Here is a 20,262-nt window from a genome sequence, read left to right on the forward strand (position 1 = left end):
CGCCTGCCTGCCTGCCTGCCTGCCCCTGGGTCATGGGAAACTACCTACCTACGCCAGTGCCATGGCAAGCGCAATGATTGAGGGCAGGGGGGTGTGGTCGAAGGAGTGGACGGGGAACGGGGGGTGGGGCGAGGAGAAGGATAGTGGAGACCAGAAAACCGCCATTGCCAATTCAATGAGCAGGCGGACATCATCAGTTCTATGGTGTACCTGGCGAGCCTGTCCAGACTACCTAGGAAGCCAGTGCTGGGTGAGAAGCGAAGAAGGGAAGTGCGCACGATGTTAGTCGCGCCAGCGGTACCTGACTTCTGCGCAAGCACATGATGAACTGGGTACCAGGAGATTAACGCGCGAGATTATCGACGCATGGTTGGCTGCAGGGGGCGTGTGCGACAGGGGGGCTCTAGCGTCCTGTAGACCAAGATTGGCTAGGACCACCTTTCCGGCGGCGCAGGGCTGAGTCGCGCGTATGATGCCTCACTATTGCTGCCTTTTTCGGGGGTGTGAGATCAGGCAGCTCTAGCTTAACGGGCAGGGAACAGAGATGCGCAGCACGCAGCGCAAACCCCTCCGCTGGAATGTGTCCATAGTCATAGCCACCAAGGAGGTGCTACGGCTCGCTGATGATGCCATTGCGTGGAATCCTTCTCAGGCGTCGGCCCAGCCTAACGCTCACTACCTGGACCGACCGTGTTACCTGCGACTGCCTGAGGGAACAGCGCCTGCCATAGCCCGGGTACGCCAGGAACGTGCCTCTCTAGTCCTGCCTAGTCAGAAGCTGGCCCACCAAGACCGCCAGCATTGGGCCAGGCACGCCATGCACACCATGCACGGAACAGCCTAAACAGGACTACCAACGAGGCCATTCATCCTTCGATCCGCCTGGCCACAGCAGGAGATTGGGAAACGGCACTTTGCTGTCCTCTGCTGGCCGTTGCTGGTATTCGCTGTCCACAGGCCCTTTTAGCTGCCATCCTTCAGGGGCCGAACACCCGGAGTCTCGGTCCCTCGTCTCGAAATGGTGACCGAGTCATCGGCAACGGCAACGGGCCAAGGGACTCAAGTCCCCCCCGGACGCACCGCCGACTTAAACTTTCGCCTGCTTGCCCGGATTGTCGCATCCTGCCTGTCGTGGGCCCACCTTACGACCAAAAAAGTCATTTCCAAGACTCTCGCTTTGGTCCCTGGCCTGTTTCCCGTCCTGCCAACGAACCACGGATCATGTCACATATGGCTTTCTTTCTTTCTTTCTTTCCATCCCTGTTGCCTCCCTCTGGCGCACAGCCTCTTCTCCGATTCCGTGCCATTGGGGAGGGCGCCAGGGTGAGGCGGTGGCAGAAGGCAGGCCAGACGGCCAGAATGGGGTGGGGGAACCGAAATGAAGTTGGAGAGCATCCCCACTGACGATGCTCCCTGGACCACCTTCTCGTCGATTCATGGGCCACCGACTCTTCCTCTCGCCAGAGCACTCCCAGCTCCCCCGCTAGGAATAAACCTGTTCACTCAAACCCAAAATCCATGGACGCAGACGATCCTCATCTGGCGCATCAAATGCCGCGGCGGCATCGCTTGTGGCTTGCGTCATCTTGGCGAGCAAAATGGTCCGGGCCCTCCGCCCAAAATAAGAAAGAGACGCCAGCTCTCCATCGCGATCAATTAGCACGACTCAGCGCGCGCCACAAGGGGGCGTTTCCGGCAGTTGCGCACGCCTCCATATTCAATGCAACAATCGTAAAAGAAACCTTTCCAGCATGTTGACGAGGCCACCCTTCGGAAACTTACGTTGGCTTCGACGGCCAACGATTGTACAGTATCTGCGCCTCTGCGCCTCTGCGCCTTGACAGCCGTGTCGTATAGGCGCCGTACTTGTACAGTACATGAAGCAGCTCTGCCAACTCTCTGGATCTCTGTCTCTCTTTAGTTGCCAGCCGAGCCTTCCAGCCAGCCTCAAGAAGAGCTGCCGTCTTCAGCCGCTGGGCGGCAGGCCAATGGTGTCTCACCGATTTTGACACTGACTGGTCAAACTGCCCGTATAACACACACACGCCTACACGCCGACTTCATGACTGCAGCCTTAGGGGCAGTTCCAAAGTCTCTTTCGACCCCTGGAGCCAACCGCGTCCTGTGCTCCCCATGCGGTGAAACCACACCATGCGGAGGGCGCTATCTGTGCTTACTTTTTTCTTGCCGTCAGCCACACGATTGCAGTGACTTGGTTGACTGGCCCTGGTCTCACGGGACGAGAGGAGAGAAACACAGTAGGGCGGCCCAAGATCTGGGAAAGCGCCAAAAAGGGAGGCTTGGCTGCGTGGCACCAAGTGCGTGGTTCTGAACCAAGTATTGACGCACACTTCAGCCCTTACCCAGCCACGATGCGACAAGGTGGGGAGAGCCATCATAATGTGCGGAGGGATGAATGGCCAAGCCTGTCACTGTCAGCCTGCAGCAAACAGCTGGCAGTGCTTGCCCGCGTTCTCATTCTTCGGGGTAGGCAAATCAGCAGGCATACAGGTGGGCTTTTCCATTGGCATCGCAAACTGAGCCGTCTTGGCCAAGGCGGCCCTGCCGTGTATCCGTTCGCGCTCGCAGTAGCAAAGACGTCGCTTGTCCACTCTGGTGTGGCTTGGCTGCTGCTTGAATGGCACTGCGTCGATGCAGCCTTATTAGCTTGGCGGTGTGGGTTGGGTTGTGTCTGCATCGCTCTAGTTCCCTCAACCGCTTCCCATCATCGATGGCTTCCCAGACTGTGGCGGGACTAAGACCCACCACCCCCCAACCGCCCACCCCCCCAACCGCCCACCAGAATACACCAAAAACAGCGATTTCCAGGGGTCTATATTTCCACTAATAGTAAAGCTAGATATCTAGATTTTCTATATAGTATAGATTAAGCTATTAATATATTACTATTAGAGTTTTAAGAGGATACTATAACTTTAGAAGAAGATATAATTTTTGGAAATGTAGTTTTTATTTTAACTAGTATTTTCCTAATAACCCTATTAAAATTTATACTAAGCTTAAGAAGTAATATAAAGAGATTTTTAATATTTTATAATTATTATATCTCTATAAGTAAGCTTATTTTAAAGGAATAAAGCTATAAGATAGCTTATAGCCCCTATAATATAGAGTTTCTAAGATTCTCTATTAAAACTTATTATAGAGGAATCTAATTATTTTAGTAGCTTACTAAGGACTAAGTATTATAAGCTAAGAATATAGAACTAGATTCTTAGAGTTTTATTATAATTTATTATAACCCTAAACTTATTTAATATATAGCTTAATATATTTATATTATTAAAACTACTTACTATATAATCTATTATTAAGCTATTTAAATAGCTTATAATAAGAGCTATAGGCTTTAAGATAAGATAAGAATTTAAGTATATTATATTTATAGCCTAAATATTGTTATGTTAGGATTCTAGATACATAGCTTCTATTATTAGTGGAGATATAGACCCCTGGAAATCGCTTTTTTTGGTGTATTCTGGTGGGCGGTTGGGGGGGTGGGCGGTCGGGGGGTGGTGGGTCTTAACGAATCGTGGCCAAGAAGGAAAGATTGAGGCCCTCCACTTCGTCGGTTTTCACTTGTGTCTTGCCAAGTCTGGCGACGAATGAGGCCCGTCTTCCAGATGTCGGTGATCAGCCGCACCCGCTCAAAAGACCCAGGCTTGCCAGGTTACTTCGCGAACATTCAGCCCTCAATGTGTGGATATCCCGAACACCTGCATCAGCCGCAATAGGGCCAAAGTCAGGCTCGCCTCGAGACTCTGCTGAAGAAGCAATCAAACATTGGAAGCCCTGCCTCCTTCGGCCCCTGAACCCTTCGTCAGCATGGGACTGTGCCGTGACGATTCGTCTTGACCACGTGACCTATGCCGTTCCACCACTCCAATGCATCGCCGGTCCTGGTACAAACCACCTTACCTACATGCCCGCACTACCATGTAACGAAAGTACCTACCTAAGATCGGTAGGCACCTAAAAGGTACGGTCCCTGTTGCCTGCCCCACCTGCAGTGGGAGCTTCCCCGCGCTCCCATCGTGCATCATGACTGACTAAGGCTGCACCTGCACCACTCAATATCAAACGTCAACATGACCTCGCACTCTTCCATCCAGCCTCGTGAACGTTCCCCAAGTCTGATCAAACGTGACACTCCTTGAAACTGCCATTTACTCTCCTCTGACCTTCAAAAAAATACTCTTCTCTCCTCGTAGCGGAAGCCAAAGAAGCTTCCCCGCCCCGCTAGAATGTCAGACCCAATCACCGAGTTCGTAACCTTCACGCCGCGCGACCTCGCCTCCCACCCATCCGCCCCCTTCGGCGCAGTCGCGAGCACGCTCCTCGCCACGCCGGGCGTCGAGTCCCTGCACACGGGCCCGCAGCACGAGGACCCGGCCACGCACCTCCTCGCCATCCACTGGACCTCGCACGCCGCCTTCACGGCCTTTGCCGCGTCGGACCGCTACACGCCCTGGCTCGCCGACCTCAAGGCCCTCCTCGTCGGCCCGCCGCGCTTCCACCAGGTCCGTCTCGCGCACGCGGCGACGGCCGTCCTGGCGGCCCCCTGCACCGAGATCATGACGGCCTACGACATTGACAGGCCGCTCTTCCCGGAGAACCTGCGCCTCTTCTCCGAGCGCATGGCGGCCGCGTGCGCGGCGCAGGGCACGCGGGGGTGGCATGCCAATGCGCACGGCGAGGTCACGACGCCCATCGCCAGGGACGTGGACGGGACGCCGGGGCCGGCTGCCGTGCTGCTCGTCGGGTGGGACAGCGTGGAGGATCATGCTTTGGCCAAGGGGGGCCCTGGACGTGAGTCTCTGTTTGCCTGACTAGTGTCACGAGTTAGGACGCGGGAGGCGCATGCCCATGCTGACTGACCATGGCAGCCATTCTGGACAACATTGAGCTCATCAGGACGGGGCGAAAGGACGTCACATTGGTGAGTTGCCTCGCTTGTTATACTTGCGGACAGGGGCTAAATCTTACAGCATCACTACAATCTGAAGCAGCTGTACATGTAAGACGCGGGTCATTGCATACACTTCGCCTGTGGCCCTGCATCACTGCACAAAGTACTCCATCCCAGTTGCCGCCGGCGAATGCCGCCTACCTTAACTGCAATATGCCCCTGACAAGCCTGCTGTTTCTGTCAGTAGCTGCGATCTGGGATCACTCACTAGTGATACGCAAGCTTGCTTTCGGCAAGTGCTCCGGGGTTCGCCCTCCGACGCTCTGCCGCCGCCGCCAAGTCGGCTCTGGATCACGTCAGCAACAGTCGATGTTCAGTCCATGTTGCGTTATGAAATTGTGCTGGGTTGACTTGAGAATAAGGTGCGCGGGTCGACCCACAACCGACAGAACTAGGGTACTGCATGAACTTTGAACATCAAGGGACGCCGGTGAGCTCACGACGTGGAACGGTAATTGCGCACGGCAAAAACACAAGTGCAAGCAGCAAGGGGAAATCGGCGTACTTCCCCGTGCAAGAGTAGGACTGGGCATGGGAGACGATGTGCAACGCAAGGCAAGGCAGGGCAGGAAAGGGTTAGAAAGAGAGAAAGACGGCTATTAAAAGGAGTACCTTCTCTAGGAATCACTCCATCCAGTGATCGCAGAGAAACGCCTAATACCCGGAAGTCGCCGAATCGCAATGTACCGCATGTCGAGCTTTTTTTTTCTTAATCTGAACCGACAAGACATCCTGGTGGCACCGCCGCCACCAGCCCAAGCAAAACCGAAAGCCGAGAACAAGATATTGCGAACAATGTGAGACCCATAGCGGGACTGTTCGATCTGAGAAGGTTCCAAAGTATATCATGTAACGTCGTTAAATTTTTAGACTCGGTGCTTCTCCGATTCTGCCAGCGAGATTAGTGACAAGCTCAGACGTGGGGATTGCTGCTGCCAGCTTCAACCTACCAAGGCGCGAGTATAGCATGTAAAGGGCCATGCGATTCGTTTCGTCTGTGCCGGTAATGGTCACCAGACGCTCGTTGCTGTTGTCTTGGGGTTCGTTGATCTTGATCACACTGCCGCTGATCTGGCGTATCTCGTTGATCTTCTGGCCGCCCTTGCCAATGATGGCGCCAACCATGTCGTTAGGAATGAAGATTTGCTGCGTCAAAGGCTGACCGGCCATGCCGCCGCCGGCGGGACCACCGTGCATGGGCTGCGCGGGGTGTCCGCCGTGGGGCTGAGGAGCCGCAGGACCACCGTGTGGCTGCATAGGCGCGCCGCCGTAGCCGCCAGCCTGAGCACCATATTGCTGAGGAATGGCGGGGCCGGGCTGGGCGCCATGAGGGGGATACTGCTGGCCATAGGGAGCGGGCGGCATGTGGTGCTGCTGGGGATGTTGGCCCCTGGCATCATGGCGTCTGCCAAAGTTCTCCCTGTTGCCGTAGTTGCCGGTCGTCGGCTGGGGGCAGTACGGTACTACCTGCATGCCACCTGGGACAACACCGGCAGGACCGCCGCTCCGCGTCGCGTAGGCCGAGGCGGCCGGACCGCCAAAGCGGTCATTCAATTGCTCCAGTAGAGTGCTTCCCACGTAGTATGTGGCAATGTGGACCGCATCGGCCACGCCCATGACCACGAGGGAACGCTCGGTCGACATGGGGAGGCAGGAGTCAGAAGCGTTAAGCCGGGCTCCGGACGCCTCCTGAATCTCACGGATACGAGCTCCACCCTTACCAATGATGGATCCGATCAGGATGTGGGGAATGAGGAGTCGAAGAGGGTACGTCTTGGACTGCGCACTGGACGGCTCGTCCAGAGGCTCATTGTTCAGGGTTCGGATGATCAGACCAAAAGCCTACAGTTCGAGTCAGTTCAAGAGAGTTCTTTGGAAAATCAAAGTATGGTCGCTCACCTTGGCCGAAGCGTCTACCACGCCGCTAACGGTCAGGATGCGCTCAACGGCACCCTTCTGGTAGTCGCTGACCGTGCACTTGGCCCCGGACATCTTGCGAATGTTGGACACGTTTTCGCCTCCCTTGCCAATGACCGTCGCAGCCTCTGGGCTGGAGATGACGGCGCGAATGTGGATCCAAGCCGTCTCGTCATGAGTCGAAGCATTAGGAGTGGACGATGGAACGTTGCCGGCCACGGCACTAGCAATGGGCTTCGGCTCGTCTGCGGCCTCGCCTTCGGTCTCCTCCTTGGCACCGTTGGTGGTTTCGGAAGGAGCAGCCTCGGTGGCTTCGACAACAGCGCCAGCGTCATCCTCCTCCTCGGGCTTCTCAGCCATGGCGACCTCGTCGTCATTCTTCAGAATCTTGTCCAGGGCAGGGCGCTTGGCATCGGGCTGATCGTTGCTGCGCGATGGCGAAGACGTCTCCTCGAGAGGGCGCTTGGCCGAGTTGGCGGGTTGCGTGGGTGAAGCCGACATGTTGGGCTAGGTATTAATTGCGTCTCACACGAGATTGATCGGGCTGAGTACGTCGGAAGTTAGGTGTTCAGAGAACAGCTTTTATTGGCCTATCTACACCGCAACGGTTTTCGAAGGAAAACGGGCAAGTGTAGTGGCGCGATGGATTGGACCTGGTGCTCGGAGCGAGCTGGTGCTGTTGATGAAGTGGTTATGGATCGAGGGAGGACAGGTGCGTGCGATCGAGGGAGACAGGTCGGGGTCGGGATCAGGCTGTGGTCGGGAAAGAGCAGTATCGGGCCAGAAGGACAAGGGTCCAGAAGGTTGGGAGGACGGTGAGGAGGTCCTGGGAGTGTGTTTTCTGATGGAGAAAAAAAGATGGGAGGTAAAGGTAGGTGGGCGAGGTGAAGAAGTGAGGTAGCAGGAGGAGTGATGGACGAGGATGAGTCGTACGGATCGCGAACGTTGATGCTCAAACCTTGAACCCACACAGCTCGTATGCCTTCAAGAGATGGAACGTGGCAAGTCGATCGCGAATCCTAGCGAAAGCACTCTGGGCCTGCTCGCAGCACCTGGAGTCTCGTTTGACGGAGATGGCTTCCTCTCGAGGCTGGGTAAGGTAGGAGGAGGAGGGCGAGCTTGCAGCTCTGCGGTCGGCCAGCTTGGAGCTAGGGGGATGGGGAGGCGGAGGCGGAGGTGGTCGCCAGAAATTCCACAAGATGGGTTCGAGGGACGATGGGCGGCAGCAAAGGGACTCTTGGTCCTTCTGGATGATAAAGAATGGGATGTAGAAGACACAAATGATGGAAAAGAGATGGAGTCGGGGACCTTGGACTGCGGATGACAGCGCGCGAGGAGCTTCGAATCGAAGGGGGTGATTTGTCTCGGTGCGGTTTGGGAAAAGATGGTCGACGCGCGCGAAGGTTGCTGAAACCCCCCCGGAGAAAAGATCGACCCTAGCCTCCATACAGTGCTGCGCTAGGACACCTTGACAGTAGGGGCGCACTGATGCAGCCAAGTACGGGGCTTCCCTCGAGGTTGCGGTGTGCATCATGTGCCGCGCCGTACAGTGCCCGGCGTTCGTTTGCCCCACGGCTGACGCGTGAAGCCTTGCTCCCCTTGTGCCCTGGCCTTGTTGTGACCAGGGAGCAATCTCAGGCTGCCGCATCACCCACTACCTACCTCATCGCTGTGAAACAAAGGGGGGGTAGATCCGTCCTCAACAGCATCAAATCTCCATCGGCATGACTTTTCGGGCTCCCAGAGACATCAGTAACCGTCAAAGCACCTCGCAAATCCCCGCCACCTTGGCTGCATTACTCTTCGACGCTGCTCAACGACTGAAGCCATCGCGACTAAGGTACCTAGTTTGGTAACCTGCCACCATGGTGTTGGCCCAAGCGCGTCCAGGGGAGACAAGGCACCTCCTGAGCGTCGAGCAAAGCCTCCAAGAACTTCAGGCCCAGATATTCGAATACCAGCAGGAGCTCGCATCAGTGTGACATTCTATTCTGTTGAATTATGATACGGAGACTGATGATTCCTAGCTTCAACGCAATGCGCAGCCTCTCGACCAGACTCTCGCCAATTCCAGGGTCGCGCCTTTCAAGATTATGAAGTCGGCCTTCGATCGCGTTTTCCAGGAAACCCCGTTCATGCCTGCCTCATCTTCAGTGCTGCCGGCCCTGCTCTCTCTCCGCCAGGCACATCAAACCGTTGACGAGTCGAGAGCATATGTTGCTACCCAAGAGGTATCCATCGAGAGGGCTAACAACCAGCTCCTAGCCGAAAAGGCCAGTCTGAATGATCAGCAACAGCTGACTGCGAGCTTGGAGAAGCGCATCGAGTCACTCAGCGAGGAGCTTACCAACCACATGGATACGGACCCGGAGGATGCAGCCAGGGAAAGGATGGACGAGTTGAGACAGAAGCAGAAGCAGTATGCACGAGAGACGTCACGGTTGCTGAAAGACCTCAATAAGTTCATCGATGAACATTTGGCCTCCCAACTCGCTGCCGAAGACCTTGGAGGACCCGTCGTTGGAGACATGATGGATGTCGACGTCGAAGACCTTGCCGCAGGCTTCAACGCGCAGGGCCGCCCCAAGAAGCTCAAGGCTACCAATGCTGACGACGGGGGCAAGCGGCAGCGACGGCTAGAAGAAGTCTGGGGTGCTGCTATTGCCGCCGGCCAAGGAGGGAACGACGTTCCCAACGAGACTGCCGCTGCCGGACGGGAGATGCGCGAGCTTACTGAAGAACTTCTCAACCAACTCGTCGAGTCGGGCGGCGATGGCACAGCGGCATATGTCAAAGTCGCCAAAGAAACTGCGGCTGCACGCTTCTTGGTTCGGTCGAAAGTCGCGCAATTTCACCCGCGCGACGCAACCAGGATTCGGTTAATCGACTTTGGAAAGGAACTCGACGACTGAAGGGCTACACTGCTGACAGCGATTGTAATCCACCTGACGCACGACATAGTCCCTCGGAAGAGTTTCTACTGTTGGCCTTCCAAGCGGGTGTAGCCCTTGCTAGGAGAAAGAGGTTAACGATTGACGAGTTGCTCAAATGCAGTAGCACGTGCCCCCCTCCACAAACGAGGATCTTTCCCTCGCTTGCAACGGAGCGACGGAGGCATGTCACAACATGACCATTTGAAGAAACTGAGCTCAAATATCCTCGTCTGCTGCGAATACGTCGCTTCACTAAGCATACGATCGACCATCAAAGCCTTACTTCGCGTTGCAGGAGCCACGGGCATGAAGCAGTTTCAGTAAAAGGTGACTGAAACGATGCTTGCGCACTGCTGTATCTGATGTATGCAGCACCATAGAAGCCAGTTCGGCGGGCTATACTTTTGGTGGCGGTTTGGAGGTTATGGCTTCCTCCTGCCGAGTGAGGTGCTGTCCCTATACAGGCCACTGCAACACGATCCGGGGATTCCTCTGTGTATTCATCGATATCAAAGCAATGTCGCTGGGCGAAGCACCTCACTCTGTGGTCCGGCGCATCGAACCCTGTTTCCTCCTTTCACATGATTGCTACTCTGCTCCCGAGAAAATACGGTGGCACAGAAAAGGACAGGAAGGCCCTCAAAGCATCGAACACCGCTCCACCATGTGCGGGAGCCGACAAGACAACGCTTCAACTGAAAGAACTTGGAGTCTCTGAAATAATGCAACTTGGGTCAAATTTCCTCACAATGAATCCTATCGGTTCCCAACCCACAACGCTTGGTATCAAAACTATCACTACGGTCAAGGATTTGTAAACGCCCGCTCGAAACAACCCAATGACCATCACCAACCAGATCGTACAGCCCCCGACGACCTTCTATACTCGTTTCTTGTTGACGAGGGTGTGATACTCACTTTGTCCATCAAACTCGACAGGTAATCCTCCTGACCCAGAGCATTGAGCGCATCTTCCTTTTTCTCCAGGAGATCCAATAGTAGAGACTCAATATGCACGGCCATCTTCGTGAAGTTTTTTCTGAGCTCGTTCGGATCCATGCCGTACTTGTATGCGGCGTCCTTGTCCCTGCTCTTGTTATCGATCCTAGCGATGATCTTCATCCCTACCACAGCTATTTCCGCAAATCCCGTACGTTGCGCCTTTTTGGCAGCTTTCAGTACCGTTTCAGATAATAAAAGCGTGTCCGACGACAGCGCTCTCAGTGAGGCCTCGTTCTTCCAGGCCACGGACTCGGGCCAGCCTCTCTCCACGCAGCGGGAGATCTGGGTGAGGACCAGGGCCAGATCGTTGCAGGTCTCGCTCAGACCAGATGCAAGCAGAATTCGATAGGGCGTCTCCGGAGACTTCTTGGCCATGTCGGGGTTCGCTAGAAGGCTGGTGATACCCACCTTCAGAGATAGTAGGGTGTCGCTGTACATTTCCTGCCACTCGGGCAGGTATTTATTCCTGTTATACCTGCCCGAGCTCTGCCCGGGACTCTGCAGTGCGGCAGACTTGGATGGCGAATGCCCTGCGCGTGACGTGTGAGAAACGGTTGACGGAGGCGAGAAACAAAGGAAGACTTACCAGTCAGTGATTGGGAAATGTTCTGGCAACGCTTCCTGATATCGCCCATCCATTCTTCATCCTCCCAGTCACCCCTGAGGGTACCACACGTTTCCACGCCAATCAGTACTTGCAGTTGCCTCAGGAGACTAACGTGCGAGAGGTAGTTCATGGCGTGGCTTGGATGGAACCCGTTCACCCTGGGGATAGCGACGAGGCCTTTCGATCCATGCCGAACCCTTGCAGTGATAGGCAGCTTAGGGGTGCTGCCAAATTGGGTTCCGAGACCAACGCTCTCGAACTTCCAGGCGTCTCCCTTGCGATCATCAAACTTGCCCGCCCTCGGCAGCCAGATCTTGCCTGCGCACAGCAGGACATCGGGTTCCTTGTCGCAGATGACCTGCGTCGACGCTTTGAACGATTCGGCGAGATATGCGTCGCTCAGGCTGTCCACGCTAGCGGAGACGAAGGGCAGCAGGTCGACAACGGAGACATTGGTTCGAATGTCGAGGGAGCCGCGGGACGCCACATCAAAGACCTCGTAGAGGGCTAGCAGGCTCTCGCAGTCCTCGATGACAGCGTCGATGCCCTTGTCGTATGGGTGGGTTTTTCGAGGCTGCTGCAGCATGACGGCGATACCACCTTTGTAGGCCGGACCTGCGAGCTCTGCGGTGACGGCAATTTCCTCGCGAGGTCGCCTCAACGCCCGCCCTTCCTCCTTGATGCTTGCAACGTGATCGGACTCCCCTGCAAGGCCGTGGGGAGTGGTTTTGCAGAGCCGCTGGATTCGGTGGTCGACGGCCACGCCGAGACAGATCTTGGTTTGCTCATCTGAAGACATTGTATCACTCTGTTTGCTGATGCTGTATGTGAAGGTATTCAACTGAGCCATTGACGCCCCTGAGGAACTGACAATCCGTGGATATAAATGATCATGATCGAACGGTCGGACGGGAGGGCCCGACGTGCCAAATGTGCCAAGAAGGCGGATTCAACTGTCAGTAGCAGACGCGATGCGCCTAACTGTTCTCCTATGGCGAAGAATCTCCTTTATTGGCCAGGCGAACCCAGGTTCGGCTCTCGAGACAATCCCTAGTGAACTGTTCATGCAGGCTGAGGGCGACATTGGCGACTCGCGTGTAATGTGATTCGCTGGCTCGACCAAATATCGAATCGGCGCAGCACGTTGGCCTGTTCCAGGGGCCCCCAGAGCGCCCATGGGCCCACGAGGCACACGCCGGGTGTAGATCTGCTCCTCGCAGAGAACGCCACATATTTCTACTTCTCATGTGGCCTGGCAGTGCAGGCGAGGCCGTCCTCAGGGCACATTACACACGTTCTATTGAGCGTATCGATGTTTTTGTTGCGAAGCCAAGACTCAAAGGGGCCTTCATATGAATCGCAGTGAGCATCGCGCACACGTGAAGAGGGCTCATGGGTGGTACTGTGATGTGGGACGCCAGGAACAAGCGCTAGACATGAGTCTATTGCTGCGGTGAGGGTTAATCATTTACACAAGTCGGACCTACCGACGCAAGATCCCCAAGCCTGCGATGACTTGTCTGGCACATTTTGAGGTAAGGTGACGCGACTGACCAAGACTGTGGTGCTGTCCCTTTTGACTTGTTCAAGCGACTTGTCGGAAGAGATCCAGCGCATCGCTGCCGACATGTAACGGCCATCGAGATCAAGCTGAACTCCTGCTCGGAAATCCCTAGCTATCTTGACCCTCCCGGACCCTGGTCATCTCTATAGGTCCTGTGTTTCTCCCGCCTCTCTTCCGGCTATGTAACTTTCGGCGCGAGCAACCATACGTGGTGAGTGGCTGGTCCTCGTTGTTATCTGCCCAATGAACCTTGCGGGTATTCGACGGCGTATCATTCAGGTCTACCACCCCGTGTGACAGCCACGGCTTCCTCGACGCCCACGATGTGAAGTCTGCTAGATTATAAGAGTAAAGATAGGCAGAACGCAATACCGTCAAAGTCAAGGGCTTCGAAACCGTTCATTAGATCCATGAGGCTTATCCTAGTTCGCGGATATTAGACTGATAGACATCGGCGTCTGAGTTTGAGTCTGCCCGCACTCAACTGTGATACCCCCTTGCCTACCCTGTGGTAAGATGCCGGTTGTCGGCGTACTCCCGAGCCAGGCGGCGAAGACCAGCGATACTTGCCAAACAGTGTTCGTGAGAATACTGACGATATGTAAACATTTGCACCTGCAGACGCTGGTTAAAATGCCTGGCAGCATGTCATTACGGCCGTCCAGTCTGCCCAAAGAGTACCGGATGGAGGATAGGCTTATGTGGTAGTCAGAGTAGAAGGACTCACGGTCTCGACTGCTCCCAGTGTAATCTGACATGCGCATACTATCGGTGTCACGGTTGCCGTGGTCGTCGTCTGCCACGCCCGAGACATGAAAAACCCGTAATTCGCAGTAGAAGGGATATTTTTCATTGGCGATTCAGTCCATTCAATGGCCGTATCAGTATTGGTCGTCGTTATCAGGCTGCTCAGGCGATGTTCTTTCTTCTCGGTTCTGCAATCCATGTCGTTTATGGTTGAAAAAGCACAGAAGACCGGGCTGAGAGTACCGGAATGGATAGCATCACCGAAGCGAGAGATAGACGCTGGCAGCTTATCGTCACAATGCAGAGACACTTGGTTATAACGGAGATGATACTATCAACTCCGGCTTCATCAAGTGCTCGCCTGGCAGACTACTGTTGGACTGTTGGTGATATACCTGTCACGGTTTCGGGGGCCAGAAGTGCGGCCATTCTGCACTCCAGGATTTGGTCATACAGACCATGTGATGGGATCCCAGTTGAGAATCGAGATTCCATTGTCTGATGGATTGAGCAGTTGGTACGTTTGATGCAATTGGGCCCTGTCCAGTGGCGCCAACAGGCGCATGCCTCGGAGCGGTCGAAGACCAGGCCAACGTGAAGAAACGGATTTGGTAGGTAGCGACTAGGATGGTGCCGAGATAGTGCTTCGGCAGGGCATTTTGGTCATCTCAGAATAGAGCACAGGAATGTGAGGAGTATGAGAAGAACAACGACATCCCATCCCACGTGATGTGTGCCGGATGATGCAAGTTCACCCTCGCGAATCCCCTATTGGCCAATGCGTCTCGTTGAGGCGCGTCGCGTCACCGCCATTATCGTGGACCCTGATTCCCCCTCTCCTCAAGGCCTATCATTCACCCCACCTCCATCGACCTCAACCATTTACCCCCGTACCTTGCGCAGGCATCATGACCACTACTGAGAACATCACCTCGCCTCCGACATCTCCTCCAGCCAAACGCGTCAAGACTACCGACGAGACTCTCGCTTCCATCCCATCCCACACAGTCACGCCCGCGACAACGCAGCCCACCATGTCCTCCCAGGCCCCTGCTCTCCTCATCAAGAAGCTCTCCCCAGCCGCACGCCTCCCCACGCGCGGCTCTGCTTTCGCCGCCGGGTACGATGTCTATGCATCCAAGGCGACTTCCATTCCAGCCCGCGGCAAGGCTCTCGTGGACACTGACATTGCCATCTCCGTGCCAGCGGGCACCTGTGCGTCCATCCGCTCCGCACCCCTCGCTGGCGCGCAGCTAACCACTTCGCAGACGGCCGCATCGCCCCCCGCTCTGGCCTCGCCTCCAAGCACTTCATCGACACGGGCGCTGGCGTCATTGATGCCGACTACCGCGGCCAGGTCAAGATCCTGCTGTTCAACCACGCCGACACCGACTTTGCGGTGGCCGAGGGTGACCGCGTCGCCCAGCTGATCATCGAGCGCATCTACACTCCCGAAGTGGTCGAGGTAGAGGAGCTCGAGGAGAGCGTCCGCGGCGCTGGCGGCTTCGGAAGCACTGGCGTCGCCCTGGACAAGAATGCCTAAGGAGAGACGTCCCCGCCTGCCCCCACCCTGGGAGGAAGGCAGCCGAGAGTCGAGAGGACGACGACAGAGAGACGGCACACGATCAAACAAGCATTTATAGATGGATGAATAATGAACAACATGAAAATGAGCCACCGCCTCCTTTCATCTATGCCCTGCGTAGGAGACGTCTAACTCTAGGAACAAATAGCATGCAGACCACTCCTCTCCCTCTATATCCTCTTGGCCTTGAGCGCCACCGTCGGCTCCCTCAAGCTCGCCAGGTTTCGGACGAGCTTCAGCTCCGCGCGCCGGCTCTTGACGAGGTGCGCCTTCCTCTCGTCCGCCTCCCCCCGGCCCGCGGCCCCCATGCCCTCGGCCGTCTTGGTGAGCACCTCGTGCATGCTCGCGAGCACCATCTCGGCAGCCCTCGCGAGCGGCAGGTCGAGCACATCGACGTCGTCGCCGCTGACCCAGGCGCGGCCGGCGCGGAGCTCGGCGGCGGCGCTGCTCTGCCACACGGCCTGGCGCATGCGCACCGTCATGAGCGCGGCGAACATGTCGCCCGTGCCGCTGAAGTAGCAGTCGATGGCCGGGAAGACAATCTTGAAGAGGCGCGGCCGGCCGTCGGAGGTCATGGACGAGCCGACGACGGAGAGGTGGTCAGGCGGCTGGTCGGCGGAGGGGATGCTGACGGAGGTAATGACGACGTGAGGAATGCGGTAGCGCTCATGGAGGACCTGGATGGCCTTCTCGAGGGAGTCCATGTCGGTGATTTTGACTCCGGAGAGTAGCCTAGGAGGGTGTCGTGTTAGCGCGTTATTCGCGAGTCGTCGTCTCGCCGGGTTCGTGACTTACTCTGCCTCAAACTGGTTGGGCAGTACGAGGTCAGCGTACTCGACGAGGGCCTGGTACGCAGGCACGACCTCTTCCGCGACGTAGAGCTTGCCGTTGTCGCCCATGACCGGGTCAAGGACCCAGAAGAAGCTGCCTGGTGTAGACCGGGCGTTGGCCTTCTCCCTGAGCTCCTTGCCGATGCGCCCCACGGCGGCGACGGCGTCGGCGCCAGGGATGTATCCAGAGAGCATCATGTCAAAGTCGTCGAGAAACGAGTTCTTGAGACCCTCATAAAGCGACTCAATCTCCTGGGCGGTGACTTTTGTGCCGGTCCATTGGCGGTATCCTGTGTGGTTGCCTGGGCAAGGTTAGGCGGGAGACTGTTGCCAGAAGGACTGGGAGAACGGACTGAACTGGACAGTGTTGAGCGCGGCAACTTCGCAGCCAAGTGACTGCAGCGTGAAGACTGCGATCTTGTTGCCGACATTTCTAGGGAGTATAAGCCTGGGAGGCCATGGTTCTGAGCTGGCTGGACTTACCCCGAGACAACCTGGAGCTTTGTTAATGATGGTGCCCCTAGGCGTCACACTGGGCAAGAGGCTTACGTGACTGGCCACGGCCAGGACGCGAGTCTCTGGGACGGGAAGTTCTGAGGCCATGCTCAAGCCAGCGATTAGTTCAGGTGGTAGAGTGAGCTACAGAAATATTTCTTCGTCCGTGGTGTTGTGCTGGCAAATGGCGAATGAGGCGGGGTTGAAAGGCAGTGACACAAGAGTCTACTGACTCCCGAACTGACGAAGACGTACACTGCCTATCCTACCAATCCAATGAAGCAGAATGAGAGGTCAATGGGTCTGGCGATGGAGGCTTCAATGTCTAAAAATGGTCAAGCGGCGTATTAGATAAGTCTCGAGAGATGACATACCATGTAGAGGGCGGAAGAGTCAGTGTTCGTGACTAACAATGCCCCTCCAAGCCCAGTGACGACTTTTTCCCCTCTAACATCAGGGGTGCAGGGGTGAATGCCGGGCGTCTCTAAACCCGAAAGGGCTAAAGGAGCATGCCGCTTTTAGTTCTTTGCTGGGTGACGTGAAGCGACGTGAAGCGATAAAGTATTGGTACACCAAGCACTTGGAACTGTTTGAACTGGGTAAAGCTCTGCCGCGTGCATCGATGCTTGACTGTGGCAGGTTCTGCAGTCCCTTTATGCAATTTCCGTCGTCATCAAGCATAGACCCCTCATGGAGGGAGGGCGAACCAGTGGCCATGACAAGATCTGGACATATTTTATATCCTTGCGTGAGGTCTCCCAAGGTAACTTATCGAAACAAGTCGGACGTCAAATGAAGCCAGATAGGCAGGCAAGAGTAGCAAGGGGTCGTCCAGGGATTCCAGGTGTAAATCCCATCATGCCGCCAAGTGGAAAGTCCTCGTCCCCAAAAACCGCACGAACCTGTTCTGCCCCGCACTAGACCCGAAGCAGATCATCTGGTCCCCTCGAGCCTTCTTCTTTCCGCCGCCACAGCAAGCGACCTGTTAGTCAGCAGACTCGACGCTGTGCACCTCCATCAATCGCATCCCCAACTCATCCACTTCCAGCCCGTCGCCAAACCATCAATCGCAATCGCCACCACCGAACCCCCCTTGCGCATCACGACACAAGCAGATCAACACAGCACAAACCCACAACCGCAATCATGGGCAAGGTTCACGGATCTCTCGCTCGCGCCGGCAAGGTCAAGTCGCAGACCCCCAAGGTTCGAACAGCAACTCCCCCCCCTCTATTCGACCGCCCGCCCGCCCGCTAACCGCGCCCACCGCAGGTCGAGAAGGCTGAAACCCCCAAGACGCCCAAGGGCCGCGCCCACAAGCGTGAGCAGTACACCCGCCGCTTCGTCAACGTCACCCTCGCCCCCGGCGGCAAGCGCAAGGTACGTTCCGATCCGCGGTGTTCCTCCCTTCTCTTCACAAGAATCGCCCCTCCCCTGGGTGAATGCTGACGTCTGAACTAGATGAACCCCAACCCAGGCGCTGCGTAAGCCTGCTTTCGACAAGACGGTTCGATACGAGGAGACACGACCGAATGTCGGGCTGGAATGGACGAGCTGGGAGGGTCTGTGGGAGACGCGGCATGTCTTGATACCCGACGAAGTTGAAACCAGGCGCATCGACGCAGGGCTGATCGGACTGCATTCGCACGAGTTTGTCTTCTCAGGGGACAGCAACCAGAGGACGGGAATCGCTCGCATATACATGAACTCATAGACAAAAAGTTTCACCACATTTAAGGGATCATCGCAGTTGGGGAACATTGAGTTTTTTTTCATTATCATCCATATCGCATGTGTCCGTCCCGTGCATCGAAGCCATTCATCCCTTCTGGCCATAAAGCACCGGCGAGAGCGCGCGCTTTCTACCTCCTACCTCCAGAATGTGGGTAATTTTGCCGATCCAGGATGTGTGCGCGCTGCAGGCTTCGCCGCCCGCCGTAATCCTAATCCCATGCAACGCCGGCCGCTTAGTCTCTCGCTCAGTTGCTCATCATCGCCGCCTGTAAGATCATCCGTCACCGTGCTACAGCTTTACTCCTCATCGCCAATCTACATCGTGTCAGTCAGGTGATGCCTATGGCGCGCAAGAGGGATGAGTCGCTTACCTTGGGCGCGAGGTAAAATTGCAGGAAGCTGCCGCCCTCGCCGGTGAGCGGGTACTCAACGAGCAGGGGCACCTCGTTGGAGAGGCAGAGCTTGACGGAAGTGGAGAGGCCTGAGGCCTTGCAGAAGTTGACAAGGTACTTGAGGGAGAAGGTCAGGGTGACGGGCTCGGTGAGCGCAATCTCGACGTTGGTCTGAGGGCTGTCGACGTTCTGGTGAGAGCGCAGGGTGACGGCGCCATTGCCGATGTCGCCGTTGCTCGAGAACTTGACGCCATCCTTGTTCGCTTCAATCGTGACTGGGAAAACTGCCGTCAGCATTGCATCGTCATCTTTGTTGGGCGGCGTGCCACGTACCTGACTCGCTCATAGCGGACAGGTCCACGCAGATGCGCCTGAACTCGTTGGAGGGCAGGGTGATGGTCGCCGCGTAATCCGTGTCGGGAATGCCCAGGTGCTCCTGGTCAATGTCCATGAGCTTAAGGTCGTACTCGCTGAAACGGTCCTGGCCGTTCTCAAAGGTGAGGCTGAGACTGTCCGGGGCGTCCTCGGCCTTCAGAGTGAGCTGGTCAGTGCTGTTGGCGGCGCGCAGGACCTTGGTGAGCGAGGTCAGGTTGACGCCGAGCGCGATGTTGCGATCGCATCGGTAGGGAGAGAAGGCCTCGGCCTTGAGCATCATGGAGACCAGGGCAACGTGGGAGTTATCCATGGCCTGGAGCGCGATGCCAGAGTCATTGCAGTCGAAGTTGCAGTCTTGGACCAGGTCCTTGATGGCGTCAACGACCTGGAAGATATAGTGTTAGCAAGTCGGGAAGCACATGGGAGAAACGGCGAATGGTTACCTTCTTCAGGATGTCCGCCTGCTCGAGCTTCGCTTCCAACATTTCTGTGACGACTTGTTAATTCCGGCTCGAGGCGGGGTAGGTCGAGGGAGGGGTCAGCCATACTGTCAGTGTGTGATGTGCTAAAAAGAAGGGTATCAAAGAGATCGACCGGATCGAAGAGTATCTGAATGGGCGGGAGGAGTGTTGTGGTAGTAGAGAGGTTCGGGCTTGCAGATGTTGTTGGAGGGAGGAGCAATCGAGGGGTGGGCGGAACATGCAAAAGAAAGCACTCTAGGGGCGACGCGATTGACACACGAAATGGATGTGGGTTTAATGGCCTGCGACGCGTTAAGCTGGGGCTGAAGACGCGGCGGGGCTTAGGTAATACTGTTGTCCAGGCAGCCTTCGCACGTCCAGCAAATCCCCCCCTTTCCAGAGGCCAGGGATACCGCTCGACAGCAAGGGAGCTATGCACAAATAGGCCAGCACTTCCATATGGTCTTGGAATAGACGCTTACGAGCATAATTCGAAAAGGACAATTGAATATGCCCTGTCTGGCGGATCTCGCTTAAGCAATCCTTCAGTTGCCGGGTCACATGCAAATCTACAACCCCAGATGTCCTCGCGCGCATGAACCAGTAAGAGTATCAATTTTGAACAACGAA

The 20,262-nt window shown here is 56.0% G+C and overlaps 9 protein-coding genes across 9 annotated transcripts; 4 read left to right on the forward strand and 5 right to left on the reverse strand.

Moving 5' to 3' along the window:
• Positions 1-4,265: 4,265 nt before the first annotated feature.
• VDAG_04307 (uncharacterized protein) lies at positions 4,266-5,593 on the forward strand (the record flags this gene model as incomplete). Its single annotated transcript, XM_009650754.1, has 3 exons — positions 4,266-4,830; positions 5,202-5,352; positions 5,413-5,593. 3 exons carry the CDS (start codon positions 4,266-4,268, stop codon positions 5,591-5,593), a joined length of 897 nt encoding a protein of 298 aa, XP_009649049.1.
• A 263-nt stretch (positions 5,594-5,856) lies between these two features.
• Positions 5,857-8,189, reverse strand: VDAG_04308 (Poly(rC)-binding protein; the record flags this gene model as incomplete). The annotated part of the gene is made up of 3 exons (XM_009650755.1): positions 6,890-8,189; positions 5,941-6,832; positions 5,857-5,879 (listed from the first exon to the last, which is right to left on the reverse strand). Exons 1-3 carry the CDS (start codon positions 7,406-7,408, stop codon positions 5,857-5,859), a joined length of 1,434 nt encoding a protein of 477 aa, XP_009649050.1. The 5' UTR covers positions 7,409-8,189.
• Positions 8,190-8,772: 583 nt separating this feature from the next.
• On the forward strand, positions 8,773-9,819 carry VDAG_04309 (uncharacterized protein; the record flags this gene model as incomplete). Its single annotated transcript, XM_009650756.1, has 2 exons — positions 8,773-8,883; positions 8,935-9,819. 2 exons carry the CDS (start codon positions 8,773-8,775, stop codon positions 9,817-9,819), a joined length of 996 nt encoding a protein of 331 aa, XP_009649051.1.
• A 660-nt stretch (positions 9,820-10,479) lies between these two features.
• Positions 10,480-12,248, reverse strand: VDAG_04310 (uncharacterized protein; the record flags this gene model as incomplete). Its single annotated transcript, XM_009650757.1, has 3 exons — positions 10,480-10,554; positions 10,759-11,372; positions 11,429-12,248. The coding sequence occupies 3 exons, from the start codon at positions 12,246-12,248 to the stop codon at positions 10,480-10,482; spliced, it is 1,509 nt and encodes a 502-aa protein (XP_009649052.1).
• A 1,144-nt stretch (positions 12,249-13,392) lies between these two features.
• Positions 13,393-14,057, reverse strand: VDAG_04311 (uncharacterized protein). The gene has a single exon (XM_009650758.1). It carries the CDS (start codon positions 13,775-13,777, stop codon positions 13,436-13,438), a length of 342 nt encoding a protein of 113 aa, XP_009649053.1. The 5' UTR covers positions 13,778-14,057; the 3' UTR covers positions 13,393-13,435.
• A 611-nt stretch (positions 14,058-14,668) lies between these two features.
• VDAG_04312 (deoxyuridine 5'-triphosphate nucleotidohydrolase) lies at positions 14,669-15,303 on the forward strand (the record flags this gene model as incomplete). The annotated part of the gene is made up of 2 exons (XM_009650759.1): positions 14,669-14,975; positions 15,029-15,303. The coding sequence occupies 2 exons, from the start codon at positions 14,669-14,671 to the stop codon at positions 15,301-15,303; spliced, it is 582 nt and encodes a 193-aa protein (XP_009649054.1).
• Positions 15,304-15,515: 212 nt separating this feature from the next.
• VDAG_04313 (pyridoxal kinase) lies at positions 15,516-16,778 on the reverse strand (the record flags this gene model as incomplete). The annotated part of the gene is made up of 3 exons (XM_009650760.1): positions 15,516-16,077; positions 16,141-16,465; positions 16,529-16,778. The coding sequence occupies 3 exons, from the start codon at positions 16,776-16,778 to the stop codon at positions 15,516-15,518; spliced, it is 1,137 nt and encodes a 378-aa protein (XP_009649055.1).
• A 1,038-nt stretch (positions 16,779-17,816) lies between these two features.
• On the forward strand, positions 17,817-18,158 carry VDAG_04314 (40S ribosomal protein S30; the record flags this gene model as incomplete). Its single annotated transcript, XM_009650761.1, has 3 exons — positions 17,817-17,876; positions 17,943-18,050; positions 18,132-18,158. The coding sequence occupies 3 exons, from the start codon at positions 17,817-17,819 to the stop codon at positions 18,156-18,158; spliced, it is 195 nt and encodes a 64-aa protein (XP_009649056.1).
• Positions 18,159-18,701: 543 nt separating this feature from the next.
• VDAG_04315 (proliferating cell nuclear antigen) lies at positions 18,702-19,656 on the reverse strand (the record flags this gene model as incomplete). The annotated part of the gene is made up of 4 exons (XM_009650762.1): positions 18,702-18,719; positions 18,776-19,071; positions 19,130-19,556; positions 19,615-19,656. 4 exons carry the CDS (start codon positions 19,654-19,656, stop codon positions 18,702-18,704), a joined length of 783 nt encoding a protein of 260 aa, XP_009649057.1.
• Between the last annotated feature and the right edge of the window lie 606 nt (positions 19,657-20,262).

The sequence above is a fragment of the Verticillium dahliae genome, genomic scaffold, assembly GCF_000150675.1.
Source record: "Verticillium dahliae VdLs.17 supercont1.7 genomic scaffold, whole genome shotgun sequence".
NCBI lineage: Eukaryota > Fungi > Ascomycota > Sordariomycetes > Glomerellales > Plectosphaerellaceae > Verticillium > Verticillium dahliae.